Source organism: Polypterus senegalus, chromosome 1 (assembly GCF_016835505.1).
Source record: "Polypterus senegalus isolate Bchr_013 chromosome 1, ASM1683550v1, whole genome shotgun sequence".
Classification (NCBI taxonomy): domain Eukaryota; kingdom Metazoa; phylum Chordata; class Cladistia; order Polypteriformes; family Polypteridae; genus Polypterus; species Polypterus senegalus.
The window spans coordinates 83448762-83469019 of NC_053154.1; the positions used below are offsets into that span (position 1 = coordinate 83448762).

Consider the following 20258-nt stretch of genomic DNA (forward strand, 5'->3'; position numbering starts at 1 on the left):
CTAATAAATGGCAAAGCCCTCACTGACTGACTCACTGACTCATCACTAATTCTCCAACTTCCCATGTAGGTAGAAAGCTGAAATTTGGCAGGTTCATTCCTTACAGCTTACTTACAAAAGTTAAGCAGGTTTCATTTCGAAATTCTACACGTAACGGTCATAACAGTCGATAACGGTTGACAATGTCCGCCATGTTGAACTTTCTTATTTATGGCCCCATCTTCACGAAATTTGGTATGAGTATATATACACACACACATATACTATGGGCCAAACAGGCAAATACTGTACATTGATTTTCTGAATATATAAAGTCGGCGTCAGAATATATAAAGTCAAAATCTGAATATATAAAGTCACTGTCGGAAGATATAAAGTCAAAACTTGAATACATAAAGTCAGCGCTGGAATATATAAAGTCAAAACTTGAATATATAAAGTAATCGCTGGAATATATAAAGTCAGCGTCAGAATATATAAAGTCAACGCTGGAATATATAAAGTCATACTTGTTTCTGAATATATAAAGTCAGCGCTGGAATATATAAAGTCATTCCTGATTATATAAAGTCAACATCGGAGTATATAAACTCATTCCTGAATATATAAAGTCAAAGTCAAAATATATTGATTGAAACGACTCTGAACTGAACTAAGTTAACAAAAACGTATTCGGAAAAATAAATTAAAAAAAACAATGTTCGGTTAATGTTTTGAAAATGATGCATGTGCCCTGCCCAGGATTGGTTCCTGCCTTGCACTCAGTGTTGGCTGGGATTGGCTCCAGCAGACCCTCGTGACCCTGTGGTCGGATTCAACAGGTTGGGAAATGGATGGATATTCCAGCGCTGACTTTGTATATTCCGACGCTGACTTTATATATTGAAGTTTTGACTTTATATATTCCAGCGCTTACTTTATATATTCCGACGCTGACTTTATATATTCAAGATTTGACTTTATATATTCCAGCGCTTACATTATATATTCAAGTTTTGACTTTATATATTCAGAAACAAGTTTTGACTTTATATATACGCTGACTTTATATATTCAAGTTTTGACTTTATTTATTCCGACAGTGACTTAATATAATCAAGTTTTGACTTTATATAGTTAAATTTACTCATCATTGCATAACTTTTTCTTTACCATAGAAATTTAAAGACTAAATTCAACTTCCATTCCTAACAAAGTGATTTCTGGCGACTAAATAGAACCTACTTATATCCAAATTCGAGCTATTGAGCTGTCGCCTGCCTGCCTGAATAAGTCACCCTCACTTTGCTCTTACTTTTTTACCGTTCATTTAATCATGGCTAGTGGCAGAAAAATTAGAAAATGGAAGGAGGATTACACGGAGTATGGCTTTACCAAAACAATTATTGATGGTGAATCGATTATTCATAAAGATTCAATTGGTGATCTGTTTTTCTGTGTTAACCTCATATTTTTTCATACTTCTTCTCAAACCAAGGGGGTGCGAGGGTAAAATGAATCGGGATGCGCTGATTAATGTAATCGGTTTACCAAAAAATCATGCATTGACAGAAGCTCCCCTTTGCTTGGAATTGAAAGTGTGAAAAAAATGCATTATTTTTTAACGCGTTATGGAGCACATGCATCGAAGCTTCTCAGCTGTGCTTGTGCTAAGAAAAGGAAACATTTTAAAAATAACGTAACATGATTGTCAATGTAACCTTTTGTAAGTAGTGCCTGGAGGATTCAGTGTGGAGAAACTCTAGAGACAGCATGTGTATTAACTTGTGGATTTTTCTGTAAGTATTTGGTAGCAGCGTCACAAAGTCACTTCTGTAAGACTGCGTTAGCTGCGGAGCTCAGCTCAGAGCGAAATGAGGTGAATGGGAGGGGAGATGATGACGGGACTCCCCCACCTGCCTTAACTGTCAATCCCCCACAAACACAGTCTCTCAGAATTTGCATAAGCACAGCCCTTCACCTGCAATTTGAATTTAGTTAGAAAGTGATCAAAACTCTCGTTTATATCCTGTGTCCTCTCATTAAACTTGTATCCCGCATTACCTGTGGGCATGACAAATGCCAGCGGCAGCCTGTCTATGAACTTAATTTAAACTTTAGGTTTACACCGTGCTTTGTTTCCGAAGTAGCAGCACTCATGAATATGGTTGTATATGTCACTCGCTCGCTTCTTATTGTTTCGCTGCCTTCTCAATTATATAATGCATGTTTTCTTCAGCGCTTTTTGGAGCTCTTCCTGGTTTTCTATGTACTGCGTTGACAGTCAGTTCACGTGATTACGTGGGAGGCGTGATGATGTCACACGAAACTCCGCCCCCCCCACGGCTTTCGAGCTCAACTCCATTACAGTATATGGAGAAAATAGCTTCCAGTTATGACCATTACGCGTAGAATTTCAAAATGAAACCTGCCCAACTTTTGTAAGGTAGCTGTAAGGAATGAGCCTGCCAAATTTCAGCCTTCTACCTACACGGGAAGTTGGAAAATTAGTGATGAGTCAGTGAGTGAGTGAGTCAGTGAGTGCACCACCAGACAGTAACATTGTTTTACAGCCGTAGTCATGTCAGGTCAGGTAAAAATGGCCTTAATTTGGTGTGAGTGGTGTGTTACTAGGAAAGGGATCAAGTAAGAAAACTTAGCTGGAGCTGCTAAACAACATTCAGGGGGATATGCACATTAGGGACAAAAGGAAAAGATTGGTTTTCTTCAGGAAGTAACACAGCCTCATCTGTCTGGGAAGGTGTCAAAAAATGGCACAATGTCTTGGGTTAATGTTGGTTGGAAGGTTCCTGCTTAAGGATTATATTGGCCATTGTAGAGGTGGTACCAATGAGACCAAATGCGAATCTGCTGGATACCAAGAAAGGTAGACAGCTTAGAAAAGGCCATGGTATAAATAGCATAAACATGGATCAGAAATACTGTGCATCTACACAACACCAGAAAAAGTCTTAATGATCTTTTGAATGTGGATTCAACCTACAAAAGCATCTTCAACAGAGGTTTTATAAGTCTATCCCACTCAAGGAGATATCTCACTTTTTGATGGGATGGTGGAATGGCTTAGCAAATCATGAGAAAGAATTCAACCTGAGAAAAAAAATGTTTACATAAGTAGGAAAGCTACCTTCAATAGATTACGGCATCTGTACATGTATGCCCACACATGGCTGCTAGGTCTATGTTGTTGGTATATCCCTTAAGCATCACCCCACATTATATGGAAGGAGTATTTGATAGACTGCTAACATTTTAGTTCTGCATTCTGAGCAACACTAAGGAATGGTACATTTTTATGTTACTTATCTCTGTAAGGTATGATGTGACGATCAAATGAGGAGATTTGAATAGGCCTTCACTCTATAAAACAGAATGATTAGCTGACCGATTTAATTCATATTAACCTTACGAATCTATACATCTTCAAAATAAACTACTTATGTCCCTTTGTTAACAATGTTTCAGTTAAAAAATAATAAATAAAAATCATAACAATAATATGCCTGCAACTGAATCAACAATTCATTAAAAATGTGCACAGAAACAGAAGTGAAACTATAAATGCTGAAATGAATCCATTTAAAGAAGAAGCTTCCATGAACTGCAGAAGAAGATATACATGCTCTTATTGTGGGAACTTATTATCCGGGGGGTGAGGGGTGAATCTAAAAGTCAAAAAATCTGCTGAAAATGGAATCATGGGTTATCAGAACATTTGAAAAAGAGTGAAAAAAAAAGTCATGTTTAAGGCAGTTACTACGCAGTAACGTCTATGAACTGCAGTAGACTACTTCTTGATAATAGATGTACTTGGAAATAAATCACTAAATTGTAGAGTGGGCATTCCATTGCAAAGAACCATAGCATATTCAGACTGCCACCGTTACAGATAATTCCTAACCTTTAAGTAACAGCATTGATGTGAAATTATTTTACTTAACTATCTCATTCTAACATAGGATAGACTGTTCTCTTTGGAGGTCTACAAAGTAAATGGCTAAAACATGCACTCAATGGTAGGGTCTATGGTAGAACCACAACCTAAGAGTGACTGTGCATTATATATGACTGTATATGTATGTACCCTGAAGGAAACCGTTACAACCAAGTAAGTCACAGGTACAAAAATATCCTTTATTATCTCTATTACCTTATCACGAGAGACTTTACTTTCACAGTAGATTTATTCTTGCTCATTTTCCTTCTCTTCAGGTGAGCTTTGTGCCAATACCATTCTCCACTGCTTAACCATTATAATGGCTTCCCATCCAGAAAAGGTTTTACTGACCTGGCTGTAGGTCTGCTCACACCCTCTGCTAATACTCTATGTGTTAAATACTTGTGTAGTACTTTGAGAATGTTCAATCATCAGCCCAGAACATAATAATAAAACATATAGTCTCTGCTGCAAATTAAAAAAGCTGCAAACTTAAAGCAGTCTTTCTCGTTGCTAGAAGACCTTGATGTTGTGGACTACTGCTCTCTCCAAAAAGGTGCTAACCCTGTAGTTTACCGGTTTTCTTGGAGATCATCCACTGAGGTCACCTCTGTAAAATGGACGATGCAAGTTTCCCTCACTCTTCTGCTCATTAGGTAAAATGGAAATTAGTATGAGATTTTCCGCTAATACATGGTGTAAAAACAGTAAATGTTTCAGTTTCTTAGATTTGCATCTAAGCATAACTCATATTTAGAAAGTCAATTACTGACATCTTTAACAATACAATTCTCAAATTTAACTAAAGACATACAGTCCATTTTAATACTCTTTAACTGAATAATTTTTATTATTGTTTCCAAAAAACTAGCAGGTTTCAATTGTCTTATAATTCTAATTCTCTTATTGTGACAGTCATCTTATTAATGATGCAAGTTAGATTATGTTTCTTTGTCATAATCAGGTCCTAGTAGAGCTTTCTTTACAATTGTGTCTTCCATTTTCTATTGTTAAATTAAAATAAACCCACCTTCATAATGATCTATTATATATATTTTTTTTATTTCAGGAAGTCATTACTTCCAATAAGTTACCATAACTTTTAACTGCCAAGACCCCACTAGGCATCATGCAACATGTTTTGAGAAGAAATTACACCAAACACATAGATTATCTGAATTAAAGATATTTAACTTAAATCCAACAATTATTTTGAAGACAATTAAGTTAAATGCTTAACAGACTTAAAAAAAACAGTCTTCTTTCTTTATTTTTTCCTTTGCGTAATGTCCTATTAACACATGAAAACAGCACTAGAGGTACTTCTAGAAACATTTTTTGGAGGTAACGTATCACAGGAATGGGACATAACTGCTTTATGGATTATAAATATTTTAGCTATTGATCTAGCTACATTCATTTTTCTTCTTCCTCATTGCCAAAAAAAATGATCTGCTAATCACGTTTTATTCCTAGTTTGCATTCTTCTTGAATTTAATTTCGTTTTTCTTTGTTCCTTATTTCACCTTATAATGTACAATTTCTTGTATTAGAAATTTGTTAGTTTTCACATACCCCTTGGCACATTAGCCTGAATACAAAATCTAAATGCAAATTCTATTTCAATAACCAAAAATGTACAGTTAAGAGGCTCTGTAAACCAGAGAGTTGTGTTAAGTGTTTTTTAATTAATCAAGAAAAATGATTAAATGTTATATTTCTTATTTCCTATTTCACAAAGAAAATAAATGAAGTACCTGCTTTGTGGACGACTGGGCCCCTTTTGAAAGGCACTGCTTCCCCAGCAGATCTTTTGTTTTCGACGCCTATGCCAAACTAGTAAAAGGCACAGGACTGCTACTGGCAAGATGAACAAGAAAAACACAAGCAGAGTCACACTGCTCCGATGGTTTGCTGCATAAAGAAGGGAGAAAGAAAAAAGAGAATAATCTGCAGATTTCAGTTTGTTATATCCTGTTGTGCAATCTCACTCTGAGCATAATATCAACTCCTCACATGTAAAAAGATAAAAGGAATTATTGTAATAGATGTCAAAGTAAAAGATTTACATTCATTAAAACTAAAATGAAATTGGCATTTAGTTTGATGAATAAATCTGCCTGCCTTTTCTTGTGTAAACATAATGAAATGGAAAAAAAAACACTCTAATGCAGTTTAACAAGAACATTAAAAAAGAATTTTTCAATTGGAGAAGGGCAGCTGGTCAAAATAAAGTTGAGGATCAATAAAATCAAAAGGAAGAAACAGGTGAATGATCTTTGTAGCATTTGCAGATTTTTTTTTTCTAGCCTAATTGGTGTTTTTTTTTCTGTTTTTTCTATCCTCCTGGCCATTCAACCTTACCTTTTTTGTTACATTCTGTATAATATTACTGCCTAATCTTGTTTGTTTATGTTTTATTTTTATAGTTCCTTTTTATTTCAGTTTGTAAAGTACTTTGGGCTACATTGTTTGTATAAAAATGTGCTATATAAATAAATGCTGCTGTTAGAACTTAATAATACTAATCAGATCAGGGTATATTAATTTATGAACTACTGATTAAAGGTGTCAAGGAAAAAGCTTAGCCAGTATCTTGGCACTGCAATTCATCAGAGAATTTAGTCAGTAGTTTTGACACTCAGGAAGAGCTCCTAGCCCCTATTTAAAAAAATGTACTCATCGCCAGATTAATTAAAGGATTCATTTTGATAGAGGAATTTGGTAGTATTTGTCATCTGGAAAAGTGACTTAGATACAGTTACTGATTCCAGAAAGTGAAGACACTTTTGTGAGGAAAGTCTGAATTGTTTCTTTTATTAATGGATTTCAAACTCTCCACAAAGTTTAGGCTTTGAGATAGGTGTCTCCAAATTAAAACTAAGAAGAACAAGGATGATCATTTTAATAAGTACAGTATATTGGTAAGGAGCCTTGATTTGGTTTTGATGCCTGAAGGTCTAAGTGCCAAGAATTTGCTGGGATTAACTTTGGACATGCAGTGATGTGGCATCAGTCTATACTTAGAAAGAGAAGTGAATTTCATTCTGATCTGGTTGAAGCAATTAATACTCTGTGAACAAGATATACCTACCAAGGGCACATGCTAATCTAATGGTGAGGGATGACATTTAAGTTCAGAAATCTTGAATAAGATAAGGAAACTAATCATGAAATCTCATATTTTGCCTTTAACAAGCAGCCAAACCAACATAGGATTATACAAAGAGCAGAAATGTATAAAAAACTATTTTTATTTGGAAAATGTTTCCAACAAATACCTGCATTCTGAAAAGGATTTGAACCTCAAAGGAGCGGCATGCAGCAAAAGTAACAGGAAAAAGAACTGTGAGAGGGCACTTTTACAATCAGAAAGGAAAACAGCAGCATTTGAAGTATTCATAACCAAGGAAACAAGCGACTGGGAAATGAAGATCTTGATAGGAATGATGACAAAAACAAAACGTTTAGAAGAAGAGTTCACCAAATAAAATGACCAGATTTAAATCAAAAGTGAATTTGCAAAGTGAGTAAGCTGAGTGTAAGGCAGGATGGTAGTGGGGGACAGGAAATTTACCTAATAAATGATCTGCATAAATGTTTTCCTCAAAGTTGAAAAATAATCAAAAGTCTACAAAATTTAGGATTTGGCTGGTTAAATTAAGCAGGAATGAAGACCAGCATGGATTCAGACAGCAAAACCTCTACCAACTATGTCTAATGGCAAGTAGCAAAAACTTGCATGTTTAGAACTTGAACCTGAGTGCCCCCCACCCAAAATGTCCTTATCTCCCTCCAACTTGTAACACAGGTACTAAATATAATTCAGACAGTTTTCGTGAAACTACTTAAACAAAACCCGAAACTAATCAACAATTCAAGACTAACATAACCATCACTGCATATAGTAACAACCCACATAAATTTAACATACGAATGCATAAAATTTTTCTGAATCATTTAAAATGCATTAAAAATATCTAAGGCCAGGTTTATACTTCACACAACATGACGCATGCTCCAGCGCAGTGATGTGAGGTGATTTTCATGGCTGGTGAGGCACTGACTCCTTCAGAGTCAGATTTACAAATATATGAACCCAAAAGAGTAGCCTATTCACTAATCAACTGGCAGCATGCACATTGACTACTGTCTATGTTTCATATTTCATCAGCATTCTTAAGGTTAATAAAGTACATATTTGGCTAAGAAAGTATGTTACATTTATAGAGGCTAGAGAGAGAGGAGACAGCGCATTTGCTCTGCACCCTACATGTGTTCTAAATTTACTGTTGCAATTCCACAATTCCACAGTTATTGGAATCATACAGAAAACAAATTTATAGCACCAACCAGTGGACAAATTTATTGTTCATTATTACATTTTTTACTTTTCAATAGCCTCACCTGACCGCACATACTTTCTCCAGCAAACACTACTGCTACGCAAGCGTTTTACTGTTTATACTTGCGTGTGCACTTTACGTGAATCTGGAAGATTCCACCAGGTGGCAGTGCGAGATATCATCAAGGTGAGAAAACGTTTGGCTTTGCTGTGTTGTGAATTGTCTGAAACATCCATTAAATTCTGAGGACACCTTGCCACAGTATCTCTGAAAAGGATGTTTAATGATTACATCCATCAATCCGGGGATGTGCCCATTCCAGCAAGCATCGGGTGCGAGAAAGAAACAAAATCCCTGGACGGGGCCTCAGCTCATCGCAAGGTGAACACACGCATACACATACACTAGCATAATTTTCGAGTCACTAAATCCCCAAAACTTTATGTCTTTGGAAGGAAACCAAAGCACACTGTGGAAACCCACCAGGAAAACATGCAAACTCCAGTCAAGGATCACCATCATTCCACAACAACATGTGAAATTATTATCAGTACTAGCAAATTACCCGCGCTTCGCAGCAGAAAAGTAATGTGTTAAAGAAGTAATGAAAAAGAAAAGGAAACATCTTGAAAATAACATAACATGATCGTCAATGTAATTGTTTTGTCACTGTTATGAGTGTTGCTGTCATATATATATATATATATATATATATATATATATAATATATATATATATATCTATATAAATATACACATACACACAAACATTATATATACAGTATATATATCTATATCTATATATATATATATCTAATATCTATATACATATCTATCTATATCCCTCTCTCTATACATATATATACACATACATACTGTACATACACACACACACATTATATATATATATTTTTATATATATATCTATCTATCTATATATATATGTGTAAATATCTATATATATATATATATATATATATCTCTCTCTATATATATATATATACTAGCAAAATACCAAGGCAGCGGAGAAGTAGTGTGTTAAAGAAGTAATGAAAAGAAAAGGAAACATTTTGAAAATAACGTAACATGATTGTCAATGTAATTGTTTTGTCACTGTTATGAGTGTCGCTGTGATATATATATATATATATAGCAAAATACCCGCGCTTCACAGCGATGTCATGTGTTAAAGAAGTTATGAAAAAGAAAAGGAAACATTTTAAAAATAATGTAACATGATTGTCAAAGTAATTGTTTTGTGTATTTGGCGGCAGCGTCACGAAGTTGTTTTCGCAGCTGCATCAGAAAATGTACCACACGTCTGACACGCCTCCTTTTTACTGTTTTCTCACAGCTTGGATTGCTGCTGTCATATATATACACACACACATATATATATATACACATACATACATACATACATACATATATATATATATAGACATATATATATATATAGACATATATATATATAGATATATATATAGATATATATATATATACATATCTTCATATCTACATATCTATATACATATCTACATATACACATATATATATATATACATACATACCTATCTACATCATATATTCACACACATACATACATACACACACACAAATTATATATATGTGTGTATGTATGTGTGTGTGTGTGTATATATATATACACATACATATACTTGTGTGTATGTTTGTATGTGTCTATATGTGTGTGTATAGGTTTGGTCACTGAGTGCAAGGGAAAAATAATAAATTATAGTCTATAAGTTATTAAACAGTAAAACATTAACGTTTTAAGAAGTACAGGTACATTGAAATTACATTTTCTATGTGAACGTTCAAATTTGTGCCTCGCCTCGATTGTGAATCGCCTTAATATTATTTTGCCGTGGTGTAGAAAAGGGGTCCCGTGTTTGCACTTGTCTGGGCTATAGCGCAGGGGAGGATTAAAAAAATTAAAAGTGCTCACTTTGACTTAAGGCAGAAGCGCAGTCAGCGTCTCAAAGGCCGGCACAGCTATGCACGCGCTGGCTGCTCGACTTTTGCTGGGCAGGAGACCCCAGTTTGCAGACACGTTCATGATATCAAAAGTCTCAGCGCTCTTTGGAGGTCATTCATATATATATATATATAGCAAAATACCCGCGCCTCGCAGCGGAGAAGTAGTGTGTTAAAGAAGTAATGAAAAAGAAAAGGAAACATTTTAATAATAACGTAACATGATTGACATTGTCATGAGTGTTGCTGTCATATATATGCCTGCCTAAATAAGTCACCCTCGCTTGCTCTTACTTTTTACCGTTCATTTAATCATGGCTAGTGGCGGAAAAATTATAAAATGGAAGGAGGATGGCTTTACCAAAACAATTATTGATGGCGAATCGATTATTCATAAAGCTTGAATTGGTGATCTGTTTTTCTGTGTTAACCTCATATTTTTTCATACTTCTTCTCAAACTAAGGTGGTGCGAGGGTAAAATGAATCGGGATGCGCTGATCAATGTAATCCGTGTACCAGGAAATCATGCATTGACAAAAGCTCCCCTTTGCTTGTAATGCAAAGTGTGATTAAATGCATTATTTTTTAACGCGTTATGGAGCACATGCATCAAAGCTTCTCGGCTGTGCTTGTGCTAAGAAAAGGAAAGATTTTAAAAATAACGTAACACGATTGTCAATGTGACCTTTTGTAAGTAGTGCCTGGAGGATTCAGTGTGTAGAAACTCTATAGAGACAGCGTGTGTATTAACTTGTGGATTTTTCTGTGAGTATTTGGTGGCAGTCTGAGGAATTTGCTTCGGAAGACAGCGTTAGCCACGGAGCTCAGCTCAGAGCAAAATGAGGTGGGAGGGAGATGATGACGTGACTCCCCACCGCCTTAACTGTCAATCCCCACAAACACAGTCTCGGAATTTGCATAAGCACACCCCTTCACCTACAATTTTAACTTAGTTACAAAGTGATCAAAACTCTCGTTTATATCCTGCGTCCTTTCATTAAACTTGTATCCTGCATTACCTGTGTGTATGTGAAACGCCAGCGGTAGCCTGTCTATGAACTTAATTTAAAGTTTAGGTTTACACCGTGCTTTATTTCCGAGCTGGCAACACTCATGAATATATGGTAGTATATGTCACTCGCTCGCTTCTTATTGTTTCGCTGCCTTCTCAATTATAAAATGCATGTTTTCTTGAGCGCTTTTTTGAGGTCTTCCTGGTTTTCTATGTACTGCGTGATTACGTGGGAGGCGTGATGATGTCACACGAAACTCCGCCCCCACGGCGTTGAAGCTCATCTCCATTACAGTAAATGGAGAAAAACTGCTTCCAGTTATGACCATTACACGTAGAATTTCGATATAAAACCTGCCCAACTTTTGTAAGGAAGCTGTAAGGAATGAACCTGCCAAATTTCAGCCTTCCACCCACACGGGAAGTTGGAGAATTAGTGATGAGTCAGCGAGTGAGTGAGGGCTTTGCCTTTTATTAGTATAGATTCATTATTTAAATGAAGTTAGCGAGTTATCTGTAAAATGTAACATACATACTTTAATGCATTTCATCATGTAAGTGTTATCAAGTATAAATCTACGGATTCTAAATGTTCAGAGAGTTGGAATATCATAAATGTAATGTGTTCTGTGTGGCAATTGCTGCTGTCAGTTCAAGTGGAAGCCCCAGAAGCACATAGCGACTAATAACTGGGTCGGCTGTAAGATGACGTTTACGACGGTCTACTTTAATGATAAAATAAACTGCAAGATTTAAATTTCCACTTTAATCACAAAATAGACCTTTTCACCATGTGCTTATTTTTTCTCTCTGTGGCTCAAATATGCTGCCATACATTCTGATGCTGTTGTAAAGGTGCAAAAAAAAAAAAACAGAATATGGTATTTGAGACTTTTAAAATGTGTCATTACAATGAAGAATATGTGACGCTTGAATATAACAGCACAACAAATGCATTTGTATGTCGGCATTTTGCTTCACCACATTGAACCATTCATCAAACATCAAAGTAGGCACATCGATCCCGGAGGATCCTCAAAGCGGTTTTCTGTCACATGTAGATAGTAAACAGAGACTCGGACGTCACATTCCAACTTTTTTCACACTACCCAACTTTTTGCTGGTACTGAAACTCGCACACGCATCACGTTAATTTCTGAGGATGTGCTTAGAGGACGCATCACATGAACGCTGGGAACTCGTGGCAACCATGATGCATGCGTAGAAACGTTCTGAGCATGAAGTATAAATGAGTCCTAACAATTATAAAGGCTGTGCAGCAACAACACAGAAAGTAAAATGCCCAATCTGTATATCAGTAATGATAAACAAATGCTGCACAAATACAGACAGGTAAATCCAAATGGGAAAGTATAGTGAGACCCAAGTCATAACTATAATGAGGCAATTGAAGACAATCAGAAGCTGGTTGAAAACAGTCACAGGATTAAAAGATGCTGGGGAAAAGATAGAACAAAGAGCTGAAAATAAAGTTAATTTAGAGGAAGAGCTTTTTGAACAGTGGTTAAACTAGGACATATGAATAGCTTTAAGAGCTTGATTCAGTTAATCATAAATGATGCTTTTGGAGGCATCAGTTAGCATGAGGCAAGCCAGAAAACAAAAGAAACAGCTGTGATCTTACTTCACACACTCCTTTAATTATAAGTGTCACAGTCTTCCTGGCTCAAGCAAAATTCTAATCAACAGCAGCTTCTTGAAAAGGTCTATGTAATTACATTTTCTGTGTTTTCTTTATTAACTATGAATATAAGCATTGCTTCTTTCATTTCTACTCTCTAAATTAAGTTACAGATTGTGTGGATTTGCACTTCCTTCTATTGTCATAGAGGCTCACTAAAGTCATCAGGGTACCAAACTCTTTTGGAATCGTTCCTCAATATTCTTTTAATTCCAGTGTGTCTTTGTGGAGAATGCAGAGCTCCTCTTGCAAACTCAGATGCATGGAGTCTCTCATGGCAATTAATTTGTCAATCATAAATTTCCTACTGGTATCTTATGAGAGTGATGAATTTTCCTTAGTTAAATTCTCAATATAATTTGAAATTAACATAGTGCTTTAACTAGAGTTTTCTGTATTTATACATCTTTTTTTCGTGGACTTCGTCAGTGTTTTAATACTTTACATCTTTTGGCATTCTGTCTTGGATAAAGGTCTTCCTATGCAACGTTCCCACTATTCTTAAGACTATTCCTTTGTGCTTTATGACTATTTTGGTTACATTTGATTGACTTTGAAGTAAATTAACTGAAGCGTAAAAAATTATCCTGCTCTCCAAAAACTCATTAACAATGTTATAAAATATTAAGGCAATAGATAGCACAGCATTATTTTCCCACAGTTGTCTCATGAAAACTGTTTACTTATTTACTTATCAACTGCCTCAGTTCTAATTTGACATACAGATGGTTTAGATCGGTCACCGCCTCTGGATTATGGCATAATGGACTACTTCCAAATTTAGAAGCAGTTTTGCTCTAAATATATACAAAAGTCCCATTAAATAAAGTCATGCATAACATCCTAAAAAACTTGTTCATCTTGTCTCTGGCCAAGTTCAGCTCTGCTTCTTATTTTGTATTTCATAAGGGAAACACACTGAGGCAACTTGGCTGGTCAAAGTATATACTACAGTATACCTTTTCTTAACAAAACTGGTCCACTGTCCAAACTTCCTCCATTCCCTGCCACTTTGCAGTCAGGAGGTGCCCAGCCTGGATCACAATGGCAGTTTTCATTGCTGTTACACACCTGACAGGACACAATAAATAAGAGATTTTATTAACAATTCATGATATTATTGCTATCAATTTTATAAAACTAATCAGATGGATCAAAATCAAATTCGACACATATGGTTACATGTAGGTATAATAGTGGAAACTAGCATTACCTCTCTGTGCAGGTGCTCAGGATAATTTGTGTGTCTGTTATATCACAAATTAGGTTATTTGTTAGGTTTTTCTTTTAGTATTGAATTTAGTATTTTACTCTGGTTTATTGTCCTTTATTCTATTTAATGCTTTGTTATCTGTTTCATTGTTCTATTCAGGAAAATATTTGTATCCAATATTACATATACCCTGCTGTTTTTTTCTAAGACTTTGTAAAGCACCCGGAGCATGGGAAAGGCACTATATAAATAAAATATATTATTATTATGTATTATTGATTCCCAGGTGGTGTCCCATGCTTTTCTATTTTTCTAATATAAAATTTTCACCCTCACCCCATGTTTGTTACACTTCTTTTGACAATCGACCACACCAAACAGAGACACATCCTGGCATTTGTTGTTGATGCAAGCCTGTAAAAAGAAGCAAACAGGTAGTTAGACAAAGACCATGTCGGCATGCATGTAAAAAATGAAAAAATATGCTTTCACACCCAAATTGGCATTCCTCCTTTCAACCTCCTAGGCTTTGTTTCCCTTTTCCTCACCCTTGCTTGCATAACCCCCCAACGCCCTCGAGTATCTTGTCTGGGTGGTACTTTTCAGTTTACTAATGATGGTTACCACACGTTTACAATGACATTATTGTTGTGTAGCGCTCAGAACACAAAATGTAAATGAGGAAAAAATGTTCAACAAAATGACAAAAACAAAACATCACTTCTACCAGATTGTGACAGCACGCATTATTTGAATTATAAGCCTAACATGCAGAATTACATTAATTGTAAGGCAATTAAAGTTAACTAATACTCTACAAGAGAACTATTTCTAATCCTTTGACTATCCTATTTTAACAAGTAAAATATATAAAATTTACTAAATTACCCTTTTGGCATTCATTCTAAACTCACCTTGTTTTTTCCACAAGCAGTGCCTGGCATGACTAGGCTATGGTTGACCACATCATTGCCGAAATTGATATAGGTTTTCCTACAAGGTATATCAGTTTTATTAACCCGCACTCTCATATTGATTATCTCTATATTGGAGCCCAACAGGGGACGATTGCTTCCACCTCTACACTGGATTTTTCCGCAGTGTACATCTCTGGTCAAAAAACATAAAGAGACATGCTTTTTAACATTGCATAAGAAGTAAGTTTTTACAATATACTTTAGCAAATTTCTCCATTAATTAGGGCACAATTGGCCACACACATTTGCTCTCCTCTATATTGAGCCAGTTCACTAATTAAATACAAACAAGCACATTTTTTAGATGATGAAGGAACAATGTTGTACCCAAAGAAAAAATGGCTCAAACACAAGGAGAACATGTAAACTCCAGGCTAGAAAACAAGGCTCTGTAGCTCTACAGCAGCAGTGCTAATTACTGTGGCACTGTTCTGTTATTAATGCAAACAATAAAACTGAAGTCTAAGCTCTGTTATAAAAAAAAAAAATTACATTAGTGATTAAAGGAACTTTGGTCTGTACAGTAGACTCTTCACACGCATGTTCAGTACTAGCAAACAAACACCCATCAATTATACATATGAAAAATAATAATAATCACAGAAGAGGGCAACTACCAGAGACTGAAACTATTTGGTTGTTGACACCTTTTGCCCTCCATAACATATCACAGCTCCCACCTATTGTTGATTCTGTTTCTCTCATTCTTGGCTGTTTTCAGTCTTTCCAAATTAATCTCTCTACAATAAATTATTTGTTTTAACATGATAATAAAGTGACAGTCTACAAAACCAATGCAGGTTATATTTCTGATTAACTATACTTGCATATAGGAGTATGGAGGTAATGAAAGACATGACAATGTATCTCAAGTTCAACCAAAGTAATAAAACAATTTAACATTTTTCTCCCATTGACTTAATTGCTGCATTCCTTCACTTACTCTGATTCAACACTAATAAAGGAGCAAATTCCCTACAGTGTACATTTGGTGGCATAAGAAGGTCCACCAAGTTATGTGCCAGTTCCCTTTGTAAGAGCCCATCATACTAAGTTAATGCTAATATTAAATTTACAAAGTATAGTTTTACATAGATACACAGATAACAGAAGATTTAATTTTATCCCCTACAGTAATAGATAACATGTCAATGGGATATTTCTAACCTTCACAATAACGCTGATGTCACAGTAGAATAAACCCAGATAGAAAGATTGTTTGCAAATGGAAAGGTATAGAGGTTTTCTGACTATATATAGTAATGTATATTGCAATGTACTTAGCAACATAAAAGTAATGACTACATTAACTTAAAGAAAAGTAGATAACAAATGTAAACATGAAACAGAAACATCACAGACCAAAATGTTATTTTTTATGTGTACTATCAATTATTTCTCTTCATTTCTGCATGAAATATTTTTGCTTTGATTTTTTTTAAACATTGAAAAAATAAGATAATTGGGTTGTGGAATCTTTTGTTTACAGAAGCTGTAGAATTTTGGAAACACTGGAGAAACATGGCTGTACCTCCTTCTCAAATGTTTAAATCAACATATTTAGAAGAAGCTTCTTTTCTAAAAAGCTTTTCAGTCTAAAGAAAACAAAACAGTAGGTTGTTTGTGCCTTATGATATACAAATTTAGAATTGACTTCTAAATTTAATTTTATTTATCCTTATAATATATTTTCTGTGGCTAAAATAAATAGAACAATATAACAATTTGGAATCAAATATTGCTTTTACAGGAGCTGGAGTTACTAACAGTATTGTCGCTTTCTTTTCCTACAGCCAGGAGAACATACTCAGTGAGGGCGGTAATAAAAGCAAGATGCTTACGGAGGGTGGTATTTCATTCTGAACCCCCACTCGTGAGAGATGGTGCTCCAAAACAGACTTGACCTGCTAACAACTCCCAGTTTATGTTTTGCCATTGCATCATCGTGCATCATTTTTTTTTTACTACCTCAGGTTGTTATTAAACTGGGTGACCTGGTTGGCACCCCAACATTTCTCCAGTCCAGTTGTTGTACCACGTGTGAGCACAGAGTATGTATTCAAATTACTTTAAAGCCTGGATTACAGCTGCATTAGAGTAGACATGTGAAGAATAGTGGAAAGGGTCACATATCTATGTATATAATTCACTAAGGCAAGACACCCATGGAAAACACACCGGAAGGGGCGTGATTCACTAAGCCGACAACAAGTAAGACACCTATGGCGCACGCAGGAAGGAGTCACACCCACCAAATCCAAGAAGAAAGCAGTCTTTAAAAACCAAGTTTTCGGTTACGACGCACGACCATGTGCACCATAGCAAACTGATTTACAAGCTACATACAGCAATTCACATCTGTAACAAACATGCGTCTTCTTAGATGCTCCTGCAGGAACACGGAAAGTCTACATGAGTCACAGGTGCATCTGGACTGTGCAAAGATGAAAACGACTCAAGTGACGAGTTGGAGGTGGGCCCATGAGCGATGGCGGTCCGCCAGTTTTCAGTCACAGACGATTGTGTGTTGGTTCGTTCCGTGCATTGTTACAACGTTGCTTTTCTTGCTGATTTATTACATTACCGATTTTTCAAATGTTAATTTTCTGTGCTTAAAAATCATTAAAAAACCGGCCTGATTATGCGGCGTATGGTACGCCGTGGGTTGGCTAGTAATATATACAATATATATAATATATATAATATTTCTGGATGAGATAGGAAGAGGAATTAGGGTTAGTTTAGATTTACACAATTTTAACAAATACTGTGAAAGAGTATTAAATATAATTCATGATTTATTGACTAACTTCAGATAAAATCCTGAAAAATGGTGTTCATCACAAGCTTTATTCGCTAAAATTACCCATCTAACAATGTTTTCCTCTCCTGCAGTTTTTGGAGATGGCATATGGCAAATTCAGGATTTACACTGAAAAGGAAATCTTTAAACTCTGAATGGGTCATAAGTTTCTTGCCCATAATAAAAACATCCATCCATCCACCCATCAATTTTCTTAATTCATTTAATCTTTTAACACTTAAAACAAAGAGTATATCTTTGCACATGAACTGACACAACACACCAATCATCCAATCTCTATTTAATACAGTTTATTCAGGATCAGAAATCTCAAGAAAAGGTAAAGAACTAGATGAAACAAGTAAGAAAATGTAGGTATGGAGTAACTTGCAGGTGGGTTCAGACATTTAGTTAACTGTTTTGAAATTTTAACATTTTTTAATGGCTTTAAACAGTTATCACACTAAGACTTATTCAAAAATAACAATGATAATTGACTACTTACTTATTTTAGTAAGTGTATCAAACTCATGTTTAAATAGCATTTTACAACCGGTCCTATTCAAAGGAGTGACATAAAAAAAGGTGTGAAACCTCAGATCTAAATTTCAAAGGAGTGACAACCATCCAACCAACCATCCAAGTGGTAGGTGAGGCGACAACGATTTTTTTGGCAAGCGTACTTTCAGTTGTGTGTGGTAGGTGACACTCCAATAAACTGTCACTCCTTTAATACGGTATTTATGTCACTCCTTTGTTAGGTCACTCCTATGAAGTGTACTCCTTTGATACCCTTTACAACATATATATACAGGTATATATACTCACCTAAAGGATTATTAGGAACACCTGTTCAATTTCTCATTAATGCAATTATCTAATCAACCAATCACATGACAGTTGCTTCAATGCATTTAGGGGTGTGGTCCTGGTCAAGACAATCTCCTGAACTCCAAACTGAATGTCAGAATGGGAAAGAAAGGTGATTTAAGCAATTTTGAGCGTGGCATGGTTGTTGGTGCCAGACGGGCCGGTCTGAGTATTTCACAATCTGCTCAGTTACTGGGATTTTGGCGCACAACCATTTCTAGGGTTTACAAAGAATGGCGTGAAAAGGGAAAAACATCCAGTATGCGGCAGTCCTGTGGGCGAAAATGCCTTGTTGATGCTAGAGGTCAGAGGAGAATGGGCCGACTGATTCAAGCTGATAGAAGAGCAACTTTGACTGAAATAACCACTCGTTACAACCGAGGTATGCAGCAAAGCATTTGTGAAGCCACATCACGCACAACCTTGAGGCGGATGGGCTACAACAGCAGAAGACCCCACCGGGTACCACTCATCTCCACTACAAATAGGAAAAAGAGGCTAAAATTTGCACGAGTTCACCAAAATTGGACAGTTGTAGACTGGAAAAATGTTGCCTGGTCTGATGAGTCTCGATTTCTGTTGAGACATTCAAATGGTAGAGTCAGAATTTGGCGTAAACAGAATGAGAACATGGATCCATCATGCCTTGTTACCACTGTGCAGGCTGGTGGTGGTGGTGTAATGGTGTGCGGGATGTTTTCTTGGCACACTTTAGGCCCCTTAGTGCCAATTGGGCATCGTTTAAATGCCACGGGCTACCTCAGCATTGTTTCTGACCATGTCCATCCCTTCATGACCACCATGTACCCATCCTCTGATGGCTACTTCCAGCAGGATAATGCACCATGTCACAAAGTTCGAGTCATTTCAAATTGGTTTCTTGAACATGACAAGGAGTTCACTGTACAAAAATGGCTCCCACAGTCACCAGATCTCAACCCAATAGAGCATCTTTGGGATGTGGTGGAACGGGAGCTTCGTGCCCTGGATGTGCCTCCCACAAATCTCCATCAACTGCAAGATGCTATCCTATCAATATGGGCCAACATTTCTAAAGAATGCTTTCAGCACCTTGTTGAATCAATGCCACATAGAATTAAGGCAGTTCTGAAGGCAAAAGGGGGTCAAACACCGTAGTAGTATGGTGTTCCTAATAATCCTTTTGGTGAGTGTATGCCAGCAACACTCATGACAATGACAACACAATTACATTGACAATCATGTTACGTTATTTTCAAAATGTTTCCTTTTCTTTTTCATTACTTCTTTAACACACTACTTCTCCACTGCGAAGCGTGGATATTTTGCTATATATATATATATATATATATGCCAGCAACACTCACGACAATGACAAAACAATTACATTGTCAATCATGTTACGTTATTATTAAAATGTT

At 35.9% G+C, this 20258-nt stretch overlaps 1 protein-coding gene across 5 annotated transcripts in view; it reads right to left on the bottom strand.

Moving 5' to 3' along the window:
* The window catches only part of adam15 (ADAM metallopeptidase domain 15), a 110842-nt gene that overhangs the window by 22581 nt on the left and 68003 nt on the right, over window positions 1-20258 (bottom strand). For 4 of the 5 annotated variants that reach the window (XM_039752453.1, XM_039752458.1, XM_039752438.1 and 1 more), the window contains 5 exons: window positions 15123-15318; window positions 14545-14622; window positions 13955-14066; window positions 5695-5851; window positions 4514-4582 (listed from right to left, as the gene is read on the bottom strand). In XM_039752453.1, coding sequence (XP_039608387.1) covers window positions 4514-4582; window positions 5695-5851; window positions 13955-14066; window positions 14545-14622; window positions 15123-15318 — 612 coding nt within the window. The remainder of the gene's footprint in view (window positions 1-4513; window positions 4583-5694; window positions 5852-13954; window positions 14067-14544; window positions 14623-15122; window positions 15319-20258) is intronic. The other variant, XM_039752447.1, reaches the window with a different exon arrangement.